This window comes from Heterocephalus glaber, unplaced genomic scaffold, assembly GCF_053883595.1.
Source record: "Heterocephalus glaber isolate CG9 unplaced genomic scaffold, H.glaber_assembly_v1.0 deba00001140, whole genome shotgun sequence".
Lineage (NCBI taxonomy): Eukaryota > Metazoa > Chordata > Mammalia > Rodentia > Bathyergidae > Heterocephalus > Heterocephalus glaber.
Genome location: NW_028258200.1, coordinates 1975972 through 1998545, shown reverse-complemented (window position 1 = coordinate 1998545; position 22574 = coordinate 1975972). Strand labels below are relative to the sequence as shown.

General features: G+C 53.1%; 1 protein-coding gene across 7 annotated transcripts in view; it reads left to right on the top strand.

Annotated features, from left to right (window-relative positions):
• The window catches only part of Tmem266 (transmembrane protein 266), a 113043-nt gene that overhangs the window by 64415 nt on the left and 26054 nt on the right, over nucleotides 1–22574 (top strand). For 5 of the 7 annotated variants that reach the window (XM_004872089.3, XM_004872086.4, XM_004872087.4 and 2 more), the window contains exons 3-5: nucleotides 709–897; nucleotides 14448–14602; nucleotides 17395–17468. In XM_004872089.3, the coding sequence (XP_004872146.2) occupies nucleotides 709–897; nucleotides 14448–14602; nucleotides 17395–17468 (418 nt within the window). Of the gene's footprint in view, nucleotides 1–449; nucleotides 898–13423; nucleotides 13792–14447; nucleotides 14603–17394; nucleotides 17469–22574 lie in introns of those variants that run through there. The other 2 variants (XM_021250086.2, XM_021250087.2) reach the window with 2 other exon arrangements.

The window sequence follows — 22574 nt, the reverse complement described above, 5'->3', positions numbered from 1 at the left end:
CCCTCGTGGTCAAAGGTGGCACTGCCCCTGGCTGGGATGTCCTGTGGTGCCAGGAGAGTTGTGGGTGATTTGCAGTACCTAAAGTGAGCCTGCTGTGACATGGAACACCTAGGATGCCTCAGACATCTGATCAGGTGAACCCCACTTCCTACTCCAACCTTAGAAAGGGTGACCTGGTAGGACCAGTTCTAACATGAAGGGAACAGCAACTCCACCTGTCCCTGGCCATCCTGTCCTCCTCACCCAAGGCCCCCAAGATCCCTCCAAGTCTCCAGGTAGATTCCCAGTGTACCCAGTGGTGAAAAAAGACATCTTTTCCTATCATGGATCAGATGACAGGCACACTCAGTGGACCATGAGATGATTTAAAAGTATCTGCTCCAGTGTAAAGTGCAAAGTGCAATGACCCCGAGTCCTAAAAGTCCAGGCCATGGCCTGGCAGTTGTCACTTGTGTCTCTGCCTCCCCCTGACAAAGGTCCTGGCCCAAAGTTCTTACATTCAGACCTGAGCAATTCCTCTTTTCTTTCCCAACCTGTGAAGAGGGCACTAGTCGGGTGTTAGTCCAGTCCCAGGGACACCAGTGGGATCCATATGTGACAGCCTTGTGCTTCCCCAGCATAGCACATTCTGGTGTTTGCATCTCTTCCTTTCGAGGAACAGAAGCAGGATTTTGGTCTGGGGCCCACCCTTTCCTGTTGTCCCACCAGGCCTGCCATTGAAGGAGGAATTTCTGAAGTTGAGGTCATCTCCCAACAAGTAGAAGAAGAAACCAAGAGCCTTGCTCCCGTGCAGCTGGTGAACTTTGCCTATCGAGACTTGCCCCTGGCTGCCGTCGACCTGTCCACAGCGGGCTCACAGCTCCTGTCAAATCTGGATGAGGAATACCAAAGAGAAGGGTAGGTACTGGACTGCAGGCCATGGAGAAGCAGTTGGGTGCTCCTGCAAGGCATCATAGAGACTAGAAATGCTGACCAGTTGGGCACTAGGGACCCACATCAGCCCACTCAGAAAAATGCTTTGGTCACAGACTACATCTGTCACTGCCACAGTCTTTCATCTCAGGTGACAGTTGCTTGGAACTTAGAGAAGCATAAAATTTGTTTTAGGGCTGGAGCGGTCCCTAAGGGCCCTGAAACTCCCTCTCAGTACACCTGGGAACCAAGAGACCCACCAGGATGTGGAGATTTGGAGACCAGAGAGGGACAGGTATAAGCCCTAGGGTCACACAGCAGCCCAGACTTCTGACTCCCACCAGGGCTTTCCCAGCACCATCCTGTGGCTTTTAGATGCATCGTTGCAATGCTGGCCAGGGCCTAAGACCTCCCAGATGTCTATAAACATTTTGGAAAATGCTAGCTGCTATGGTTATAAACACAAAGGGTTGCCAGGTATTTTAGCAGCAAATGAGAAGCTTAGCTAAAGCTAAAATTACAGAGCTTGGATTCCCTGTGTTTGGTGCCTGAGGGCCTCTCCCCATCTGAGATAGATGGCCCTGCATGTTTTTGTTTACATAAACAATGCCCTGGTAGTGTCCTCTGAAAGTGCAGTATGTCCTGAGCCTCGGACACAGTCAGTGGGACTCGGGAGCAGCCAAGGGAGCTGTCACACCTGTCTGGTGGCAGAGCCAACTTAGCCCATCCCCGCCGGCTTACAGCCCTGGGGTTGGGGTTAGGGTTAGGGAAAGGTTAGGACTAGGAGTAAGGGTAGGGTAGGAGTAGGGTGGGGTTAGGGTTGGGTTTAAGCCTCATGTGTATAGCCCAGATGTCAGGACCCCCACTTTGCCTCACTGCTCTCTGGTTGTCCTCTTGGCCTCCAGTTCTTGGGGTCCATCTCTGCACCCCCAAAAGTCCCCAGCCACTGCGCTGTGGTGGTCAGACATGGCCTCGTAGCAAGCCAGGCCTTGGGCCTTTTCCGGTCCATAGTCCAATGGCACTGAGAGGCTGTGGTCAGAGCAAGGTCCACCTCTCCCCTACAAGGGACCACACCGAGGCTGACTACACTGGGGCACCCCTTCCATGTGGAGCCCCCCACGCCATCTGTCTCTCATTTGCTCCCAAATGGGGCCTAGGAGGTTTCTTTCAGTCAGCGAGCACCATGCAGAGCCTGCGAGGCCCCCAAGGCCCAGGCTCCACCTGAACCCTGAGGGCAATAGGGTTGCTGCTTAGAGCCCAGGGGACACAGATGCCAAGGGACCCAGCTGGTAGCAGGAGGGCTTCCTGGTGAAAGCGGGAGCAGGCCAGATCCAGGCCAGGGAAGACAGGCAAACAAAGCCCACTGTGAAGAGCAGCGCCCCTCTCCTCTGGCTTCTTGGCTCTGGGCATATTTGCTGGCATTTTCTCAACATTTCCATCTGGCCCTTTCTGGAGCAGTGTACCCAAAACCAAGAGTCCCTGCTCACAGTGAGCTTGGTGCAAGCGCCCCACCCAGGGAAAACAGGCAGGCTGTGGGTGAGGAGCAGCCCTCAGGGACAGCACGGGAAGGTGCCTTTCCCCAAGTGCCTGTCCCTTGAGCTCAGTGACAACCATGGTTTGAGGTGGCCCTGACGCTGAAACTCTTAGAAAGCAGGTGTCACAAGTACCCACACAGGACACCAGGGCCAGGGTGCAAGGAGCCTGCTCAAGTCACACAGTGGCAGAGCTGGGAACAGCTCCCATCTCCTGGATGCTGGTCCAGGTAGCACCCTGGCCTTCCATTTGTCACCTGACCCTTTATGGTGTTACAGTTGTGACTCTAGATAACCTCCATTCACATGTGACTACCACAGCTAGGCTGCCCTGCTGAATGCATGCCCGTAACTTCAGGGACGCTTTTTTTTTTTGGTACGGGGGATCAAACTCAGGTCCTTGTGCTCGCACAGGCAGGGAAACCACTGAGCTAAATCCCCAGCCCCAGGCGTGCTTTTTTGACAAAACATTTTTCAAGTTGTGGTTAAATACGCATAGCAACATTTACTGTCTTCGCCATTTTTCAGTGTATGCTTCCAAGGTGTTAAGTCTCTTAAGTTGTTGGGCAGCCATCACTGCCATCTGTCCCCACAAATCTCTTCATCTTGCAAAATAGAAACTATATGCATTAAACAACCAACTCAGTGCCCACCACCCCTCTTCCAGCCCCTATCGTCCGCTATTCCACTTTCTGCCCTTGAATTTGACTACCTCGGGCATCTCATATCTATAAACTCATGCTGCGTTTGCCTTTTTTGTGATGGGCTTATTTCAACAGAAATAATGTCCTCAGGGCTCATCCATGCTGTAGCATGTCAGAACGTCCTTTTTTAAACATTCCATTATCTGTATACGCTACGTTTTTGCCTCTCCATTCATCTGTCTGTGGACACTTGGGTTTCTTTCACGTTTTAGCTATGTGATGGATGCTGCTAAGAACATATGTACAGATATCTTCTAAAGACCCTGTTTTCCATTCTTTGAGATACATGCCCTGAAGTGGAATTGCTGGACCCATGGTAATTCTACTTTTACTATCGGAAGGCCCCGCTACACTCTTGTCTCGCACAGTGGCTGCTCTATTTGCACACAGTGTTCCATTTCCCCACAGCTTCCCTAACACCTGTTCTCCACGTCTTGAACAGTACCCACCCTAACAGGTGTGAGGCGGTTTGGGGTGCAAGTGTGCTCCCCATCTGTCCCCATGAGCCCTGTGAGGTGAGAAGGGCCAGTCACCCTAACTGCTTAGTGCCCAAGCCCAGATGAGCGTCACCTCAGTCAGTCTCCTTGGCTTTCCCGTGATCCCTTTGTCCTTAAATTCATCCACTCAGCAGGGCCCTCCCACAGAGCTGTCTGCAGCCCACCCTATTCCCCTCCACTCTTGGGCCGTTCAGAGCTGGGAGGTGGGCATACAGCTGTGCAGACTGGCACTTCCCTGGGCTCATGGTCTCTGCTGATTTTCTGTTCTGCCTGCCTGTCCTCCTCCATGGTCCTGGAGAGTTCTGGTGGCTATTTCTCATTACTTCCTTTTCCTCAATCTCCTGTTGCCCTCAGTAGATAACTTTCTTGTTCCTTTTGAGAGCAAGGACAGGACCACATGGCTACACCACACCCCTCAGGCCCTGTCCTATCTCCTGAGCTCTGATCCTACCCCCTCCCCAGCTAAGGAACCTCCTTCCGTCAGCTACAGCCTCACCCATCTCATCAAACACTCAAGCCTCTCATAGCCTCCCTCAGCTCCAGATCCCCATGGTCCCCACCATCTCTCCCTCTTTGCAGCCAAATTTTTTTGGAGCCTTATCAATATCTACCGTTTTCCATTTGCTCCTCCATGCCGTGTAAACTGTCCTCCTCAAGGGCAACTAACCATCTTGCTATTAGGATCTTTGTATTGTCCTCTGTCCCACATTTGAAACTGGCAGCCACTACCATGAGAGAGCTGCCTGTTGTAATCAGTCTACATCCTTCTTCATTCATGTCTGGCAAGGGAGAATGACAGCCCATCATCCTCTTGAGAGCAACTAAGAATTTTCCCAGGAGCCTCCAGTAGCTCTTGCCTCATGTCTCATTGGCTAGAACTAAGTTACATGGCAAGGGATATGGGGAAGTCCATAAGCCAATCGAGCCTACTCCTTGAGTTGTAGCATGTCCCAAAATGCATTGCTGTTACTCAGTGGGACATGAGTAGTGTGGATATTGGAAAACCACCCACAATGCACCACATCATGTAAGAGTTAATTCTCCATTTGTAACTTTCAATCCAGATTGAGATCTTAATTTCATTCAGCCTTTCTAGTCATCAGTTGGGGAAAGATCTGCCCTCTGAAGACTTTTTCTTCTATTACTCTTACCATCTTGATTTTTTCACTTGACACAATTTAGCCTGTATTCATTGTCCTAGGGGACAGAGCTGGGGCTTTGTGTCTGAAAATAACCAGAGCCTCTTATTCCTTGGTCTCATTCTCTGGCATTGGGTATCACTCCATTTGGAAGAGAGATACTGAGTTCCTAGGAGGCCTAGGTCATGGTGCAACTTGCAACTTCTGCTTTCTCTTCATCAGCTCTAGTACATAAAGTTGAAGGTCTGGTGGGTTTGCAGAATCTGGGCCTATTCAGAGAGGTTCCAAGGTTCCATCCTAGAGAAGTCTCAGCCCAATTGGAGAGACAGTGTATGAGATGTGATCAAACTACATGATGAATGTTTAAATTAAAAACTTTTATTGGAGTCAGAGACGTGTTGCCATTAATTGTCTTCAGAATACCCCCCTTGTTTCAAACACACTTCTCCCATCATTCTTGCCACTTTCTGAAGCAGTTCTGGAAGTCCTCTTTCATGTCTTTACAATGTATGATCAAAAATACCTTGAATGCTACTGCTGAGTGCCATCTGAGGCTTGTAAAAACATGATGCTGTATCCTCATCCACTTTATCCGCTGGACCTGGCACTGTGTGACTTTGGCTCTTCCCGAAAGTTAAAATGATCATGAAAGGTAAATGTTTAGAATCAATTCAGGACCTAAAGGCAGCCACAACAGCACAACTAAAATGGCCAGGGATGTAGTTCAGTGGTGCTATGCCTTCATAACTAGCACAAGGTCCTGAGTTCAATTCCTGGTACTGGAAAAGAAAAAAAAAGCACAACTAAAGACATACATGAAAGAGGACTTCCACATCTGCTTCAGAAAATGACAAGAATGATAGGAGAAGTGTGCTCAGAGCAAGGGCCAAGGGATGGAAGTGTAGGAACCAGTGAGCCATGACTGAAACATCCTTCTCTTATCCTGGACTGTCTGACCTAAGGCCCCTTCCTGCGGGAGCCTCTGTCCCCCCCTACTCAGATGGGGACTCCCCTCAGAGCTCCCATAGCCCTCTGTCAACACCTGCCACTGTACCCAGGAGTGACCCTGGGCTCCACTCTGTCCCCGGTGCTGGGACCAGGAGCTCTTCCAGGCAGGAACAGAGGGAATGTTGGTTGAATGAATGAGTGAGTGAATAGGGGGTACTGCATTGAGGTAAGGATTGGAAGGGAAAGGTGGGGACAGATCACCAGTCTGTGGAGTCAAGGGAGCCACACACAGGGCGGAGACCAGGTTTCTCACGCCTGGAAGTCGAAGCTGGGGTCTGTGGTTGGCCCACCTTGTAGCCTACCCCTCACAGAGTCAAACTAAAAGAAGGAAACCAGATTTGCCTTAGAACGTGCCAGCTTCTCTTAGCAAGGGCCTGGTGTCCTGTTAGAAAAAAGAAAAGTTTTTCAGAGTTCAGGGTTAACAGACAGACACCTCCCCCAACCATGCCTGACCAGTGTAAAGTCTGAAGTTGTACATTGTGAGGTTTATGGAATTTTTTACATTATTTTTTCCCTGAGGAGAGAAGGGATGTGGAGCTTAACCCATTTTTTGATGCCAGAGAGATTTGTCTATAATAAAACATCACCTTTCTTCTGATACCCCAGCTGTCCCTGTAACCAAACTGGCCCTGCAAACCCATGACACCCTGTATATCTTTAGAGATAAGCACAAGTCAACTCACTTGCTTGTGGTTCAGAAACCTCAAAGGTTTTTCATTGATTAATAAGGCAGTAAGTAAATTCACAGATTTATTTCTCAGCGAAGCATCCACCTTCCCTGACTCCCAAGGCTCAAGCAGGGTGTGCAGCCTTGGGGCCACTAGATGGCGCCAGCGTGCCTCTGATCACCAGGGTGGTGCTGTGCCTGAGCCGCCTGGAGGAAGAGGGATGCTGACAGGCCAGGTCTCCGGGACAGAGAGCTAAATTCATGGAGTCAGAGATGGGGGCCCCAGTCATCTATGCAGGCACCTGGGATCCAGAGTTTGGCCAAAGAGATGAAGGGGAGCATGACTGAGACGGGATTGCCAAACCACAGCCAACCCAGGAGAGCACCTGGGGGGGGGGGCTCCCCTGCAGACAGTAGCCACCTGTCCCCACCAGGTTAGGAAGCCCAGCTCCCATGGCACAGCACAAAGCAGATCTCCAGGCTATGACCAGCTCCCAGAACAAGCTGTCTCAGGATAGGGGCCCTTGGGGCTCTCAGTCAACAGCTCCCACCTCCTGCCGCGAGTCATGCTTGGAATGCTTGCTGCGCACTTGGAGGCCCCTGCCTGACCACATCCTATTTCTGTGCAGGCCTTCAGTAGGCAATGGAGGGTGCCCTCGGTTCCCCGTAAGGACAGCCAGGCCATGGTGTATGTTGGCTGTTGCCTCCCTATGAGACTCTGTCGCTTCCCAGGCAGAGTGGCAGCTCCTGCAGTGCGCTTGCCCCCACATCCTGCTGTCTCTCTCAGACTTGACATTTCCCAGGATGCAAGAAACTTGTGATTCTGGGTTAAGCAAATGTCAGATTGTGGGGACCCTGCTGCAGGCAGCGAGGCTGAGCTTTACCTCGACCACAGAACTGAAGCTGCCTGCCTGGGATTCACGTTTAATTTGCTTCCCCAGGTGGGCAGGAGGGTCACCCATCATCTCACAAAGAATGCTTGCATGTTTTGAGGTCTTCATGCAATGCTGCAGCTCGCCTCCTGGAACTGGAAAGCAGGGAAGGGGAAGCTGTTTTGCTTCTCCCTGGGGAGTGAGAAAGGCCCACACCAGCCCCAGACATTCATAGAGATCTCCCTGGCTGGATCATGCAGCTCCCTGGAGGGGTCACACTTAAGAGCTCATTCCCTCTCCTCCTTTGTTTGTCCTGCTTTTCAAGTGGCACAGACCTGGGAGCTCTTTGCAGAGTTCACTTACCAGGCTGCAGGCTCTGCAAGGACAAGGCACTCTCCACCCTATGTATCCTGGGCACAGTGCTTGGCTTTAGTGAGCCACACCGACTGGGTATGGAGTGGGAGAAACGTGAAGCCTCCCACAGTTGGACCTTTAATCCCCTTTCTAACGTTCGTGTATCCAAATCATCACTCCCGTAGATGTCCTATGGGAAGCAGTGTGCTGTGTTCCCCATGTGCTAGTTTCAATATTTCAGGCCTTGCCAACACCCTGCAGAGGCCAGGATCCCCCTTTTGGTGATTAGGAAACTAATGCTCAAAGAGGGCTCTCAGCATTCGGTCACTGTGGGACTGTTGTATAGTCACTCATTTGCCACCAGAGCCAAAGAGATGGGAAAATCTGCCTTTCTGCATCTTGTCCCAGAGGAAAGAGCAGAAGGACTTGCCTTTCTTCTTTCTCGTTTTTGTTTTGTTTTGTGATACTGGGGGTATTGAACCCAGGCCCTTTGCACTCAGCAATATCCCCAGTCCTTTTTTATTTTTTATTTTAAGACAGAGTCTCATTAAGTCACTAATTGCCCAAGCTGGGTACAAACTTTGGACCCTCCTGCCTCAGCCTCCTAGAGTGCTGGGATTATAGGTATGTGCCACCATGCTCATCTAGGACATTTCTTTTTAGTAACTACTGAGTTAATATTTGTGAGTACACAGAACAGCTCCTGGTATCTAGTATGTGTCATGTAAACATCTGTTAAATTAATAAAATTGAAGCCCAAGTTGGGTGTGGTAGCTTGTACCTGTAATCTCAGGTACTTAGAAGACTGAGGGTGGAGAATTGCAAGTTTAAGGCCAGTCTGGTCTACTTAGGGAGACTGGTTACAAAATAAAAATTAAAAAGGACTGGCCAGGGATTTAGCTCAGTGATTCCGCCACCTGCCTCACAAGCACAAGGTCCTGGAGTTCGATCCCCGGTATCACAAAAAAAAAAAATTTAAAAGAACTGAGGATGTAGCTTAGCAGTAGAACATTTGTCTTTCATGGATGAAGTCCTGTGTTCAAGCCCCAGTACTGAACATATAAAAAAAATAAAGGCCAAGTCAGTGAGAGAAGTTAGACTTTGAGTCAGCTGCATGGCTTTCTCTTGACAGTTTTTTAATCATGGGAAATAAATACAGTTAAGAGAAGTAAAGTGGGCCCAGTGTGTGCTAGGCTCGGCAAGGTAGCGCACACCTGTGATCCCAGCCCTCTGGCAGGCTGAGGCAGGAGAATCAAAAGTGTAACCCCAGCCTGAGCACTCTCTTAGTGACTTAAGTGAGATCCTGCCTCAAAATTTTAAAAAATAAATAGAAAAGGGTGAGAATATAGCTCGGTGGGAGGACCCTTGTGTTCAATCCCCACTCCTACAAAAAGAAAGAAAAAACATGACCAGAAGCTCCCCAGCCCATGCACCTGTTTGATTTTCTGCATTTTTGGGTAGAGGCTGATGTTTTCAGAGATGTCAGGAGCTCTGCCCCCTGAAAGCTGCTGAGTCTCCCCAGGTCACATGGCACAGGTGGGCCAGAGCTCTGCTTCATCCCATCTGTGGCTGCCACAGGACCTTTAGGCTCCTTGCACTTCCCTGCGTTCCTTTCTTAGGAGATTGGAGGGTGACAATCCCAGTTTGGGGCTGACAGGGTCTCCCAGCCTTCTCCAGGCTTTCTGTGATCTGCGCCTCCTCTGGGGACACCGTGACTCCCCTTGGCCTGCAGACTCCTTCAAGGAAACTGAGAGGTCCCCAGCATCCCCAAGGACCCAGGTCCATGCTGGCAGTCAGCATGGCCACCCTTGTCCCCAGCTCAGTTCTTCCGTCCATGGCTGGATACTGGAGAGGGACAGGCCAGGCACAGGAGCAGGCACTGTGCTGGCCACCTGCCATGTGCTGTCCCCTTTCTCAGTATGGGGCTCTTCCTGTGCCAGGCTGCGGAACACTGCCAGCCAGAGCAGGAACCTGGGCTTCCTCCTCCCAGGCCACTCCTAGGGCCTTAGCTCCATGAAGGAGCACAGGGAATCTACTACCAAACTCTGTTTTCATGTTCCAGAATGCGTGCTCCTAAACTTTCATTTGCACAACCAAGAGTAGACAGCTGGAGCAGCAAAGGTGCCTGCCCCTCCCTTCCACCCGGATGTCCCTGAGGTCTCAGAACTGCTTGGTGGAACCACTCGCCCATCTGCTGTGTGGCACCATCTGGCTGTTGGTATTTGTGGACCTTGGCGACTCAGGCAGCCCCAGACCTGTCTCCTCGTGCTTAGAAACACGGAGACACCTGCCCTCTGGTGGCCACCATAGCACAACACCACTCGAGAGCCAGCCAGGCCATGACAGCCGATGGCCCTGTTGAGCAGGAAAGCATCTTCTCTGAAGAAGCAGCCCATGCTGGCTCCCCTGGGGCCCATGAAGGCAGAGGTATTAGTTAACCATGAAGAGATTTTTGGAAACTGGACACATTCTATTTTGCTGCTAAGATGCCATCTCCTAAGAATGCCTGAGTCATTTGAATTTTAGAGGGAATCTTAATTGCAGCTTGGGATTTCCAAACACTGGGTCAGCCAGAAAACCTGCAGCCTCAGCCCCACCGCCCATGTCCCTGTCCACCCTCTAGGGCACCGTCCTGGAGCCCTGGGTCTGTGTCCCTGCAGCAGTAGAGCAGCCCCGCCTTGTTTCTGCTGATCCTGGAGAAGCTGAGAGCCCTGGGCCTCTGGGTCCCCTCCCAGCCCACCGCAGGCACATGCAGATGCACACAGCCCTGCACCACCCTAGGCTGGGGCAGCCCTGGGACCCCACATCTCGTCTCTCCTGCTTCTGGTCCCCTTGCCTGCACCCTGCTTGCCTGCTGAGCTACCTGTTGGCCTCCTGTGCCACCTGAAGCGCTGGCTCTTTCCCATCACCTGGGGTCTTAGTGAAGGGCAGCCTCTCATTTAGGGGTGGGGAAGGGTGAGCTTTAGCAGTTCCCACAGCCCTGGGCGAGGCTTTGCCCCTGGTCCTCAGGGTCCTTGGGGCCCTTGGGACACCAAGGCTGGGGACAATAGCTCTGCATCCTGACCACACACAGGAATCACCTGAGGGGGTTTCAGAGCACAGGCCTGGGTCCTGCCAAGGGGTCTGACGTAGGCCTGGGTGTTGGAATTTTTAAGGCTGTCTTGGTGGCTCTAGTCACAACCTGAGTGAGAGCTGCCAACCTGGGTGCTGATCCCACCCCTGCCCAAGGCAGCCATTCCACAGCTGTGGCACCCCTGACACCCTTGGCTCCTGGCCTGATATCTCCCATGTCTTCATGGGATCCATAGCCATGCACATTGCCCTGGGGTCCCTGGAAGAAGGATGCACCAGGATTGTGATGCAGGGAGCACCCCTTGAAGTTGTACAGCTGGGGCTTTGTGAGCTCACTTCCACTGGCACAGCTAGGGCTAGTAGCCAGAGGCCAGGTGGGTGCAGGAGGGCACACCCAAACTGGCACAGATGTAAACTAACAGGGCCAGAGCCACAAGGCCCAATTCTCCAGCTGCCTGGGGGAATCTCTGGGTGCTACATTGGTTCTGCCAAGGACAATGGCAAAACCCTCAGCTGCTGCCCTGGTGTTAAGTGGTTGGTGGTTGCACCCACCCAGCCCAGCTCCCGTCCCCTGTCCCACAGGGCAGAGTAGAATTTCACCATCATCTCTTAGGGTTGGTTCAGCCCTGGCTGGATTGCCCGCCCACAGATTCCTGCACAGCCCACCCCTCAGCTTTCTCAAAGATCACTTGCTTAGCAAGGCCGACCCTCACTGCCTTATTTAAAATGTCAGCTCACCCTTTACATCTTCACCTCTCTACCTTCTTTGGTTTATCCCTGTGGGCTGTCACCCTGTAGCACACAGCACTTGGCTATATTCACGGTGTGACCATCTTCCCCATGAAATGCAAACTGCCCAAAGGCACAAGGACTGCCTGTTCTTGTTGCTTCTTAACCACAGTGCCTGCTTACCACAGTGAGCTTCCAGCATTCGTGTGACTTCTAGATCTGCCTCTGACTCATTTCTAAAACCTGACACTTGCCTGGTCCTCTCCCTGGCTTGGGTATCAGGGTGTGGCCAGCCAGTGACTGACTTCAAATCACAGGTGACTCCCCACACCTGCCTGTGTCTCTTTCAAAAGAAAAGGAAAACCTGGACATTGTGGTGCACGTCAGTAGCTCTAGCTACTTGGGAGGCTGAGGCAGGAGGATCACTTGAGCCCAAGACAAGCCTGGGCAACATGATGAGAACTTGTCACCAGAAATAGATGGTTGATTATTGATTGATTGATTGATGATTCTGTCAAAAGTTAACATGCTAACATTCAAGCAGCAGTGTGGACTGAGCTTTCCCTCGTGAGGCAGCAGGCCAAGCCACAAGTCTCCTGTCTGTAGGAAGGAACAGGCAGAAATATGGCTGCTGAATGATGCTCTGTGTCCTTCCCTTTCCTCCCGGCTCTGCTCTTGGGGGAGAATGAGCAGTGTCTTGGGGGCACAAGGTTTAGAGGCAAACAGGCACCTGGCTGCCCCTATGGACCTAGGGCAAGGCCTTCGCTCTCTGATGCAAACAGGACCCCATCCGGGAAGATAGCTGGTAAGACTGAGCCTCTCTGCTCATAGCCACCAGAAGCTGCTGGACTCCAATTTCAAATGACAACAAAATGGCACCATCACAGGGGTTGTAGACACTGGAGGGGGCTTCTGGGAGGATGTGGGATTAGAGCTGGGTGGCTGAGAGCCCTGGAGAGAGAGACCAGGGGAGGAATTCACCAAACTTCCAGAAGCCTGAGGCAGCTGGGGCTGGGCGGGACTTAGGTGAGAGGTGTGAAAGAAGAAAAGAGGCTGGAGGAAGGGAAGGCGAAAGGGTGGGAGAAGTCAGTGAGACAGGAGATGATCCAGAGGGAAGAGGCGGCTGAGTGACCATGGTCTCAAAGATCTTAACATTCAAGTCTTTGACTCACAGAAGCCCTCTGTAGCGGTTGCCCAGTGGGCAGCAGCCTCGGGCCTCTGGGGCCTCAAGCAGTCGGGCACAGGCCATGCCCCTGAGAGGGTGGCAAGGCCTCTCCATCCTCCTGCTGCCACTGCCCCCTGCTGCAGGCAGTCTCTCATGGGCTTTCCTTCGCTCACCCTGGCTCCTCGCACAGGTCCCATGGTTCCATCTTTCTGACCAAATTCACTGTCCTCATGAGGCCTCTCTAAGACCCTCAGCTCAGAGTTAGGGCATCAGATTTAGCAAATAAGAGAACAAGATGCCCAGTTAAACTGGAATTCCAGATAAACGGGTTGTGTATCCTATGCAGTGTTTGGGACATAGTTATATTAATTTATCGGGAATTTGAACTTAACTGGATGTCCTGTTATTTATATGGCGAATCAGCTCCTATGGTGGCAGCTTGTGGTTAACCCAGTGGCCTTTTGCTCATGGGTTGACCCATGGGAGCCTGGAGGGAAGTACGAAGTGGTTCCTTGTGCTCTTCGAAAGCCATCTGTCAGGATCAAGGAGGGCGGCTTCTCCCGATGTCCTCTGGTCCCTTGATGAGAAGCCCTCTCTTCTGACCCAGCCAGGGTCCTCATCCCTCTCTTGGCCCATGTGGGGGCTCCTCTCAACTGCCCTCGTCCAAAGCCTCCTCTTCTTCCTCCATCACCCATCAAAATCCCCCTGCCTCTCTTTCTGGGACCAGGTTCCCGAGTCTGGGGACTAAACCCCAGTCTTTATGTTCCCACAGAGCCAACAGGGCCTGCCTTCCCTGTGGGTATTAGAAAAAGATTTGAGCGAGCCCAGTTTCCTGCCAGGTTCTTGAGCTATGAGTTCTGTCCGACGCCTTCCCCCAGGATGGATTGCTGGGAAGAAACCTCAGCCTGGAACATTCACGGCCTTCCTTGGGGAGAAGGGAGCTGCCCTCCCAGGCCAGTGACACCCTGAGGCACTCCAGGAGGCGGGCGCTGCCCCCATAGCAGCAGGCTGCCTCAGACTGGCTCCCTCTGATGGCCAAGTAATGGCCAAGTGTGGGGCCCCTCAGATACTCCATCGCCATCTTCACCATCACTGTCATCATCACCGTCATCAAGCCATTTCAGCCACACTGCTCAACAGGTCAGATATGTTCTCTCATCCACTTCTTCATAACCCTGTGCGTTCGGAGCACCAGCCCCACTTTACCATGGAGAGGCAGCATCCCAGAGTGATTTCAGCCTTTATACATGGCCCCAGGGTGGCTGAAGGCAGAGCCAGAAGTAAGTGCTTCCTGGCTGCCACTGTCTCAGCCCCTCCAGGATGCCCCATCCTTCCTCATAAAGGGAGGCAGGTAGTCTAGCTCACACCTGAACTGCCATGTCAACAAGGTGACCTCTGCACGTCCACCCCTCTCTGCCTTGCCCCCTCAAAGGTCCCCCTTGCATCCCTGGGGGGGGGTACCAGATGCCCAAGGGACCCACCCATCCCCGAGCTTCCCTTCCCACTTCCAACCCTGCTCAGGAGAGCTATCTCCAGGACCTACCTTATCTCTGCTTGTGAGTGTGCAAGGTCACCGAGTTCAGGCTCTCCCAAAAGAGTCTCAGAAAACAAGTCCCCTTACCAGGATGCACCTGATTCTACTCCATGGTCTTCTGCATACAACTGTGCCTCGTCATGAAGCCAAGAGTCCTGTGGAACTGGGAGGAGGGGGGCTGGCGGGCGTCAGGCAGGGCTGCATGAGATCTGCCCCATCACCCTCCACCCTCAGCCCTCCTCTCCTGCTTTTGTCCCTGCAGGTCTAACTGGCTGAAGCCATGCTGTGGGAAGAGAGCAGCCATGTGGCAGGTATTTTTGCTCAGTGCAAGTCTCAACAGTTTCCTGGTAGCCTGTGTAATATTGGTGGTGATTCTCCTGACTCTGGAACTTCTAATAGATATAAAGCTTCTCCAGTGTGAGTAGCAAGAGAGATACCTATGTGAATACATATGATGTCAATATTCACTGTGCATCTATCTGCAACCATCAGGGGTCCCCAACAGGCAGGCTGCGAGGTGCCCCCTGCCTGATGCCACCACCGAGCCGCTGACCCCCTGGTTCATGGGGATGGCCGCTGGGGAGGGATGTGTCTGGCAGCTCCTCTGTCACCCAGAATCCGTGTGCCCTCTCTGCCCAATCTGGCCTCTTCAGTCCCCTCCCCTGCCTCCCATGAGCAGAAACTGATGAGATAAAAAATATGTTGGGGACCCCTGTGTGCATTTTTTAATAGTTCCTATTTAGAATTTTCCAGGTTGGAATTTTTAGTGGCTTAAAGAGAGTTTCCATGTATGGAAGCACATGACCCTGTCGTAACAAATAATGACAGCAGCCACAGTGATGCTAAGAGTCCTTGTATCTTTCCCCAGCTGTGAGTTGGCAGTGTTATTTACATACATTGTGATAATTTTGCTTTTCAACACAATTGGCCCACCAGCTGCCCTGCATGATGGGCAAGACTGTACCATCCCATTTTATAGACAGAGCAAGTTGAGATTAGAGCTAGAGACGTGCCCTTGAAGAGGATCTTCCAGCCACCAGGCCATGTACCTGCTTGGCCAGTTCTCCCCCCATTGCAGGTCATCTTGGGGTTCATCCCAGCTCCATGTTTATGGGAGCCAGATGCGCACAGCAGCGGGAAGCTTGTCAACTGCCTTTCCTGTCCCAGTTGTCCCGGAAGCATGGCTGTAAGACCAGAAGGCCCCTCCTACCACCTCCCTTGCAGACTTGTTTGATGGCATGGGGACTGGCGGCCAAGGATGTTGACCATTGGCTTTGGAGGGGCGAATGGTTCTGTTTCCTTGGCTCCCTGATTAGAAGGTGGACCATTCAAGTCCAGATTTGTGTGTGTGTGTGTGTGTGTGTGTGTGTGTGTGTGGTACTGGGGATCGAACTCAGGACCTTGGGCTTTCGAGGCAGGCAGCAGAACCACTAAGCTAAATCCCCAGCCCCAAGTCCAGATTTTAGAAAGGTGAAATGATTGGCTCCAGAGAGATTTCTTTTCCTGCCATTGTCAAAATCCAGAACTACAGATTCTGCGACCCCCAAACCCCTGTGGTCACCATGGGCTTGTATTCTCTAGCCTCCCAATTCCTCCACGGGTCCTCCATGCTCAGGGCCTGTCAGGGTTTCCCCCCACCCCCAAGACACATCATCTCCTGGTTCTCCAGGAGAGGGTGACAGCAAGCACAGAATTGCTTTTGTCTGATCAGCCTAGTTGGGTTTTATGTGGCTGGGGGCCCTTTGGTTCCAATTAAAATATCTTCCAGCATAAAGTGACCGGTACTGGTTTTACACTCAACCTGTCTTCAATTAAACCATGTTGTAGACTTTCCCTCCCACTCATCCTTACTGTCTGCTTTTTACGAGGTCTGACCATAACGGGCCCTTTCTTCCCCTGCAGTGGATTGTCGTCGGGGCCCTCGGCCGCTCAGGTTGTGACAGGCATTGAGTAGAACTGAGAACCGAGCCGACAACTGGAATTTTGCTTAAAATTAAGTATCCAGGAGATTGATTTGGGTGGGAGATCCAACAGCAGCTCATAAAAGGCATCTTAAATTCCATAAAATGCACCATCAGAGATTTATTGCTCTTCTAAAGCAAACCGTAAAAAAAGGCACAGGAATTCATTTGAGAAATAATGAGGAGAGATTTTATGTTTTCAGAATCATCTGGAGGTCTTTGCAGAGTCACCCAGGCCTCTGCCCCTTGGTTCCCTCTGGTATCCATGGAGCTCAGGGCAGGAGGGATCCACGGCATCTCCAGGGCTCCTTTTCTCAGGGTCAGCTTGGCCCAAGGCCCGGGGACCCCAGCGTCCCCCACCTGGACCCTGGTATTGCAGCCTCTTCCCCTCACGTGTGCTCGAAGCCCTGGGTTTCACCCGCCCGCAGGGCTGCATGTTCCAGGATGCAGAGAAAAGCTGCTGGTTCTTCCTCTGGATGGCCCTGGGCATCAAGCAGGCTCGCTAGGGAGGCAGCGCAAGGCCTTTCACAGCAGCGTCCCTGTCCCTGCCCTGGGATCTCTGCGCTCTGGGGAGCACCCCTCCCGGAACACCCCTCCGGCCCTCTCCACCTCAGAGCTCACCCAGCCTTTGACATGGCCCCATCACCCTGCTTTGGCCTCCCTTGCCGATAAGCTCTGCCCCGCTAGGGTTCCTGTAGTCAGAAGGGCCTTGGAGAGACCCAGCTCTCGCCACAGCTGGCACGAGGTGAGGTGAGCACCGTCAGGGCCGACAGCCCCCCCACTTCTGCTATGAGGCCTGGAAGGTGAGAGGCGCAGTGGAGTTCAGCCTCAGACCTTGCCACTGTCACCCCACATCCTGCTCCCCTTCCCCGGCCCCCTCTAGCCATCTCCAAACCCATGCAGACACTGCTCTCTTTGCCACTCAGGTCTCAGGACAGAAAGTCACAGCAAGCTGGCCTGGAGCCTACTGGTCACATGCAGCACTTGGGGTGACTAAGCTGCGGGGATAGAGCCCCTCAGGCCTCACCAGAGGGCTCCCCTCTGCCTGCGGCCCCTGGGGCTGGAGTGATGAACAGCATCCCTGGCCCAGTCACCGCCATCACAGACACAGTTAGGGCTGCCCTTGTCTGACGAGTCTAGCTGCTTGCACAGCTGTCATGTCCCGGAGGTCTGCCTCGATGCCATACAGTCCTGTACCCACACATCCGGTTCCTCACCCCTAAAGTCGCCCCTTGCTGTTCTTTGCAGTTTCCAGTGCGTTGCAGTTTGCCAGCATCATTCACTGGATCAGTCTGGTCATCCTCTCGGTGTTCTTCTCGGAGGTAGGTGAAGGCTCAGGCTGTGAGCTCCAGTAGGGCAACTGCTTACAGGAAGCCAGGCTTTGCTTCCATACACATTTCTAGGTGGCTGGCCCCGGCTGGTCCTTGCGCAGCAGGCAGTGCTGCCATGGGAGGTGCTCAGGGAGAAGCTGGGCCTTCGAAGCTTTGAGGTTGGGTCCAAGCTGGCAACCCTGAGAGGAGCCCCAGAGGATGAGCAGGTGGTGTCTGGGTGAGGGGTGGCCATGGCACTACAAGGGGAGACTGAGCGTGATGCTGAAGAACAGAGTGATTGGTGGCTGGTAAGGAGCAGACAAGAGGTGAGGCAGAACCCCAGGGAGCTGGAGGAAGGGAGCAGTGAGGACTCAGTGGCCTGTCCCTTGGGGCCAAGGAAGCAGAGGGCAGAAAATGTGTCTTGAGGCTGGAAGAGGGGACTGACGAGGCTGAAGATGTGCCCTGGGGTGGGCAAGGGGGTGTGTTTCTGAACCGGTGACTGGGGACATGGATGCCCCTGGTCTTGCTGGAGTTGGTGGGTAAAAACCATGTCACAGAAGCTAACTAGAGGCTCCCGGGCCTCCTGTGGACCAGATCCAACTGATGTATGGCACGGCTTTCCCTCTCCCTACAGAGAGGAGGGCTGGGCCTGGGGCCTGGAGCCCAGAATCCTGGGTGTGGGGTGTGCAGACTGGGCAGCAGGCATTCTAGAACATTCCCTTCCTCAGGCCCTGCTTTGTGAGCCCATGAAATTGGCCGTTCTGGGTCCAGGGTTCAGGCTACAGGAGCATCTCCCACACTGTCCTCTGGGAAGCTCCCCGACCAGCTTGCTGCCCCCGAAGCAATGTGCCTGCTCCAAGCCTTGTGCCCCTCCGGGGTCCTGTTCTCTCCAGCCCTATCTCTGCTCCTTGGGATTCCCTCCCACAGACACGGGCTGGACCAAATGGCTCCAGCATGCAAACCTTGGAAAATGGACCATGTGTCTGTGTCTGCCAACAAAAATGTTTAATCAGTTGCTGTATTTCTCTCCCTCCATCCCTCTGCTTTGGTTTTATTGGCTTTGGCAGAATTTATTACCCAGCGTTAATTTGGCATCCCCTTCCTGTCACTGCCGGAGACAAACCACCTGAAACAGACGAGGCCCTGTGCACAGGAATCTCAGACTGAGCCCCTCACGCATCCCCCAAAGTGGAGAAGGGGCTGGAGCTCCCCACAGGCTCAGCGGGAGAGCCAGGCACAGGAGCTGGGGAGAAGGGCTGGGCCTCACCCGGGCCTTAGGGAGATGGTAAAGGTGGGCTGGAGCCTGGCATGGAGCAGCGGGGTCCTCGCCTCCCTCAGTGCCCAGCGCAGCGTGAGCAAGGAACATAGTGAGCACAGGTCCAGGCGACCTTACCAGCACCAGGAGGACCAAGTCCCAGAGCCCCCACCGCTGGGTTTTGGAAGTGTGCCAGCTGTTTGTGCTCACAGTGACAGGGACACCTCTGGCAGGAGGGGGGGGGCAGTGCCTCTCACCAGGCGTCGTGCCAGTGGGATCCTTGTAAACCCACCCCGAGGAGGGGCGCAGCCTGGGTTGCACAGCCAGTTACAGCCATAGCTGGAGCCAACTCTGCCTCCTGAGCTGGTCTCTTGCCCCTGCTCTCCTGCCGTGGGCTTGAGGCCAGCTGCTTGGGAGAGGACCGAGAATCTGGGAAAGACCAAGGCCAAAGCCAGGAATGGAGAAAGTAAAAGTTTGACCACAGACTCAGGACGACCAGCCTCCCTCCTCTTCTGGGAAAATGGAGGTCGCCGTTCAGATCCCGCCCCTTTGCTCTGGTGCCTGCTCTGGTAAGTGGCCGAGAGCCAGGTGCAGTCTGTCCCTTCTCGGGCCTGGCAGGCGGCTGTGTCTTGGCATCATCCAGGAAGTCAGCCCCAGTCCCCTGCTGCCCCAGAGCCCTTGTCCTGTTCCCGAGCAGTAGTCTACCCCTTATCTCAGTGGAGCCTTAGGACAGCCTTGGGTGTAGGACAGGTTGGGAAACGGAGGCCCAGAGTATGTGGAAAGCTCCCAAAGGCCTGTGGGAACCACAGAGGAAGCCAGATGTGGCCCTCACCATCCCAGAGCTCTGCTGGCGGCTGGGGAAAAGGGCTGCTCTGTCTGCCCAGGCCAGAGCACAGCGCTCCAGCCAGCCACCCTGGTGGACACAGGCGCTTCTCAGAAAGGTTATGCACCTCAGCAGGCAGGGCCCATGGTGAGAGCGGGTTCTCCAGAGGCCTCGGGGCCCTGCTGTACTGGGTCAGATGGGGCCACCACCCCTCTGTGTGGCCTGCAGCTCAAGAGCGAGCAGAGCCTTGGAACCTGAGGGCGAGGTGAACAACATTTCCAAAGTGCACCCACCCTTGTCGGGGACCTGGCCAGGTGGCCGCTTGGAGTCAAAGTGAGGGCCAGAGCCCTCGCAACCTCCTGGCTGATGCTGGGCCACCCCACAGCAGGGCCCAAGGCAGGTCCTGAGGTGACCTGTGGGATCTGGAGAGGACCAGGTCACCCAGCTCTTCCCGAGGAAGGAGGAACAGCTGATCCCAGCTGGCCTTGATAGGAGCCTCAAGGCGTGGCAGTATAGTGGCAGTTGTGGTGACAGTGGGGTTGTCAGGATTGTTGCTTCTCCCCCCACCATGGACTCTGAGGAGACAGCCTTCTCAGCGTGCGAGTTGGCACACACAGTGACATGTATCCTTCCCTCCACCCAGTCCCCAAAACACTTCTGTTACCCCAGAGGAGACCTCATCCTCACCAGGCAAGTCCTTCCCCTCCCCTGACCCCTCTTCTGCTGTCTGTCTCTGTGAACTTACCTGTTCTGGACGTTTTGTAGAAATGGAACCATAGACTGGTGGCCTTGTGTGTCTGGCTTCTATCACATGACATGATGTTTCCATGGTTCATGTGCATTGCTACTGGATCAAGACTCCAACCCTATTTGTATCTGAATAATATTACACTGACCATGTTTGTCTGTCTAGTCATTGACAAATCAAGGCAGCTACCTCTTCCTCCCCAAGGTGTCTGTGGCTCCACAGTCTTTTGTCAAAACAATCTGTGCCAGGACCCCATCTTTCCACGTCTGAGCCACCTTGAGCTTCTGGGTCCCTGAGGTCCTTCCCTGCTTGCATGTCTTCCAGGAGCCCTGGGAGCCTCTGTCCTTGAGTGGGAAGTGAGGAGCTGGTGCTGTGCTTTATGCTGTGAAAGATGAAGGTGAATTTGCTTCCAGTCAGTGCTCGGCTGAGGGAGCGAGTTTGGCCAGTACAACCCTATGTGATCTTGGGCCAGTCACCGCCCCTGTCTGTGCTTTCCTCCCACAAAAGCATAGGACCACAGGACAGACCCACGGCAAGGCAGAACCACTGTGGCCTTCAGGAGAGGTTCCCCTGCCCCTTCCCTCTCCGAGGCCCAGAGTGTGTAGGGGAATCAGGTCCCAGACATGCACTCCAGTGGGGACGTGGCTGCCCTGCCACCCTGCAGGCTGAACCTGTGGAGTTAGAAGAGCAGTGAGAAGACGGGGAGGAGACCCCCTGGGAGGGCTTCACAGGATCAGCCTTGCCTAGCAGGCTCCTGGCCTTGGATCCCATGCTGCACTGACCCCTGGCGGGCTAGCGCCAGAGCCAGACTGCAGTGACACCTGGCTGACTTCCCCACTCCTCAACCGGACCTGGGGTCTTGGGCAGACATTTTTTGAAAAGCAGTGTCAAGGTGTAAAGTCACAGAGACAGCAGAGAGGGTTCAGCGAACACTGTAGTTGATTTATTATAACCGTTTCATGGAAACTGGCATGAGATCCTTGGCTTCCAAAGTCAGCATGTTACACTGCCTTCCAGCAGGGACGCGTCCTGGCTAGGCCACCTCTTTTCCCGTGCACAAAGGGGGCACACAGTGGTACCAGCGTGTCAGCTCCAGGCTCTTACTCTGAAGTGCCCAGGCTCGGGCCTGTGGCCCAGAAGGACCGTCATGGCCACCATCTCCACGTCCTCCCTGACCCACACCTGTCCACCAGGGCTGTGGTGGGCAAATGAACCTTCCTCTCAGTGCTTCTCCTCCCTCAACATTTTCCCTTCTTTCACTCGGACACATCACTTACTCTTTCTCCACCTGCTCCCTGTCCTCAGAGGCTGAGGTGGTGCAGTTTCTTGTGGCTCTGTCCAAGAGAGGGTCTACAAGTTAATTTTCTCTGCCATTTTGGAGAGGAGAAAGAGGTAGTTTGCATGTCAGTGCCTTGCTAGTGAGTCTTTACATGAACTTTGAAATTTGAAGCTTAATGTTACTAATATATTTTATAGTGTGAAACCCAACTAGAAATGGCTTTAGTGGTGCTTAGCAACACTGTTTTATATACTTATTCTAAATTAATCTATATTGACATGCTTGGCCTGTTTTATTGACATTTTAAAATAATCATCCTTTTTTATTCTAAAAGGAAGGATAGCCTTGGCATCATCATCTTATTTGAGAATAGTGCAGGTATTTGTCACACTGCAGGCAGGACAGTCAGAGGAACCCACGAACTCACGCCAAAGCTATGTGCCCCTGCATCCAGCTGGCTTCCAGAAGAGCTGAATTCAATGTAATTTCATCAGTATGTTTTTAATAAATCAAAACATATGTTAATGAATTTTGGGACTCACTAGTAAGGAAAACATGACGTGAATGTTAACATAGAAAACAGATTCCGAGTGGAGGGTTATTTTGTGAATGCACTCTAAACCTTGTTAACCTTGAATTACTGTGCTTTAAGGGGCATTTGTCAGGCTGTTGGGAGACAGGTACTTCCCTGCTCTCGGTGATCTTTGACCCCATGAAGCCACACAGTACCAAGTGACACAGTGAGGTCCCAGAGCAGTAGCCTTGGAGAGAAGGCAGGGAGACTGTGTGGGACAGACTGAGGACAAGCCTTATGCAGTGAGGTCCTCAGGTGTCCCAGGCAGGAGGGGGCAGAGCGAGACTGGAATTTGAGTTGTTCAAGGTCACCCAGCCAGTCCAGTTCTGAGCTGTGACCTCAAGACCTGTCATACCCCACTGGGATCTCTTCCCACCCTGGGTATTATCTTGCAACTAAGCATGGGCTGCCAACCCAGAGGCTGAGAGGCCATAGAGGG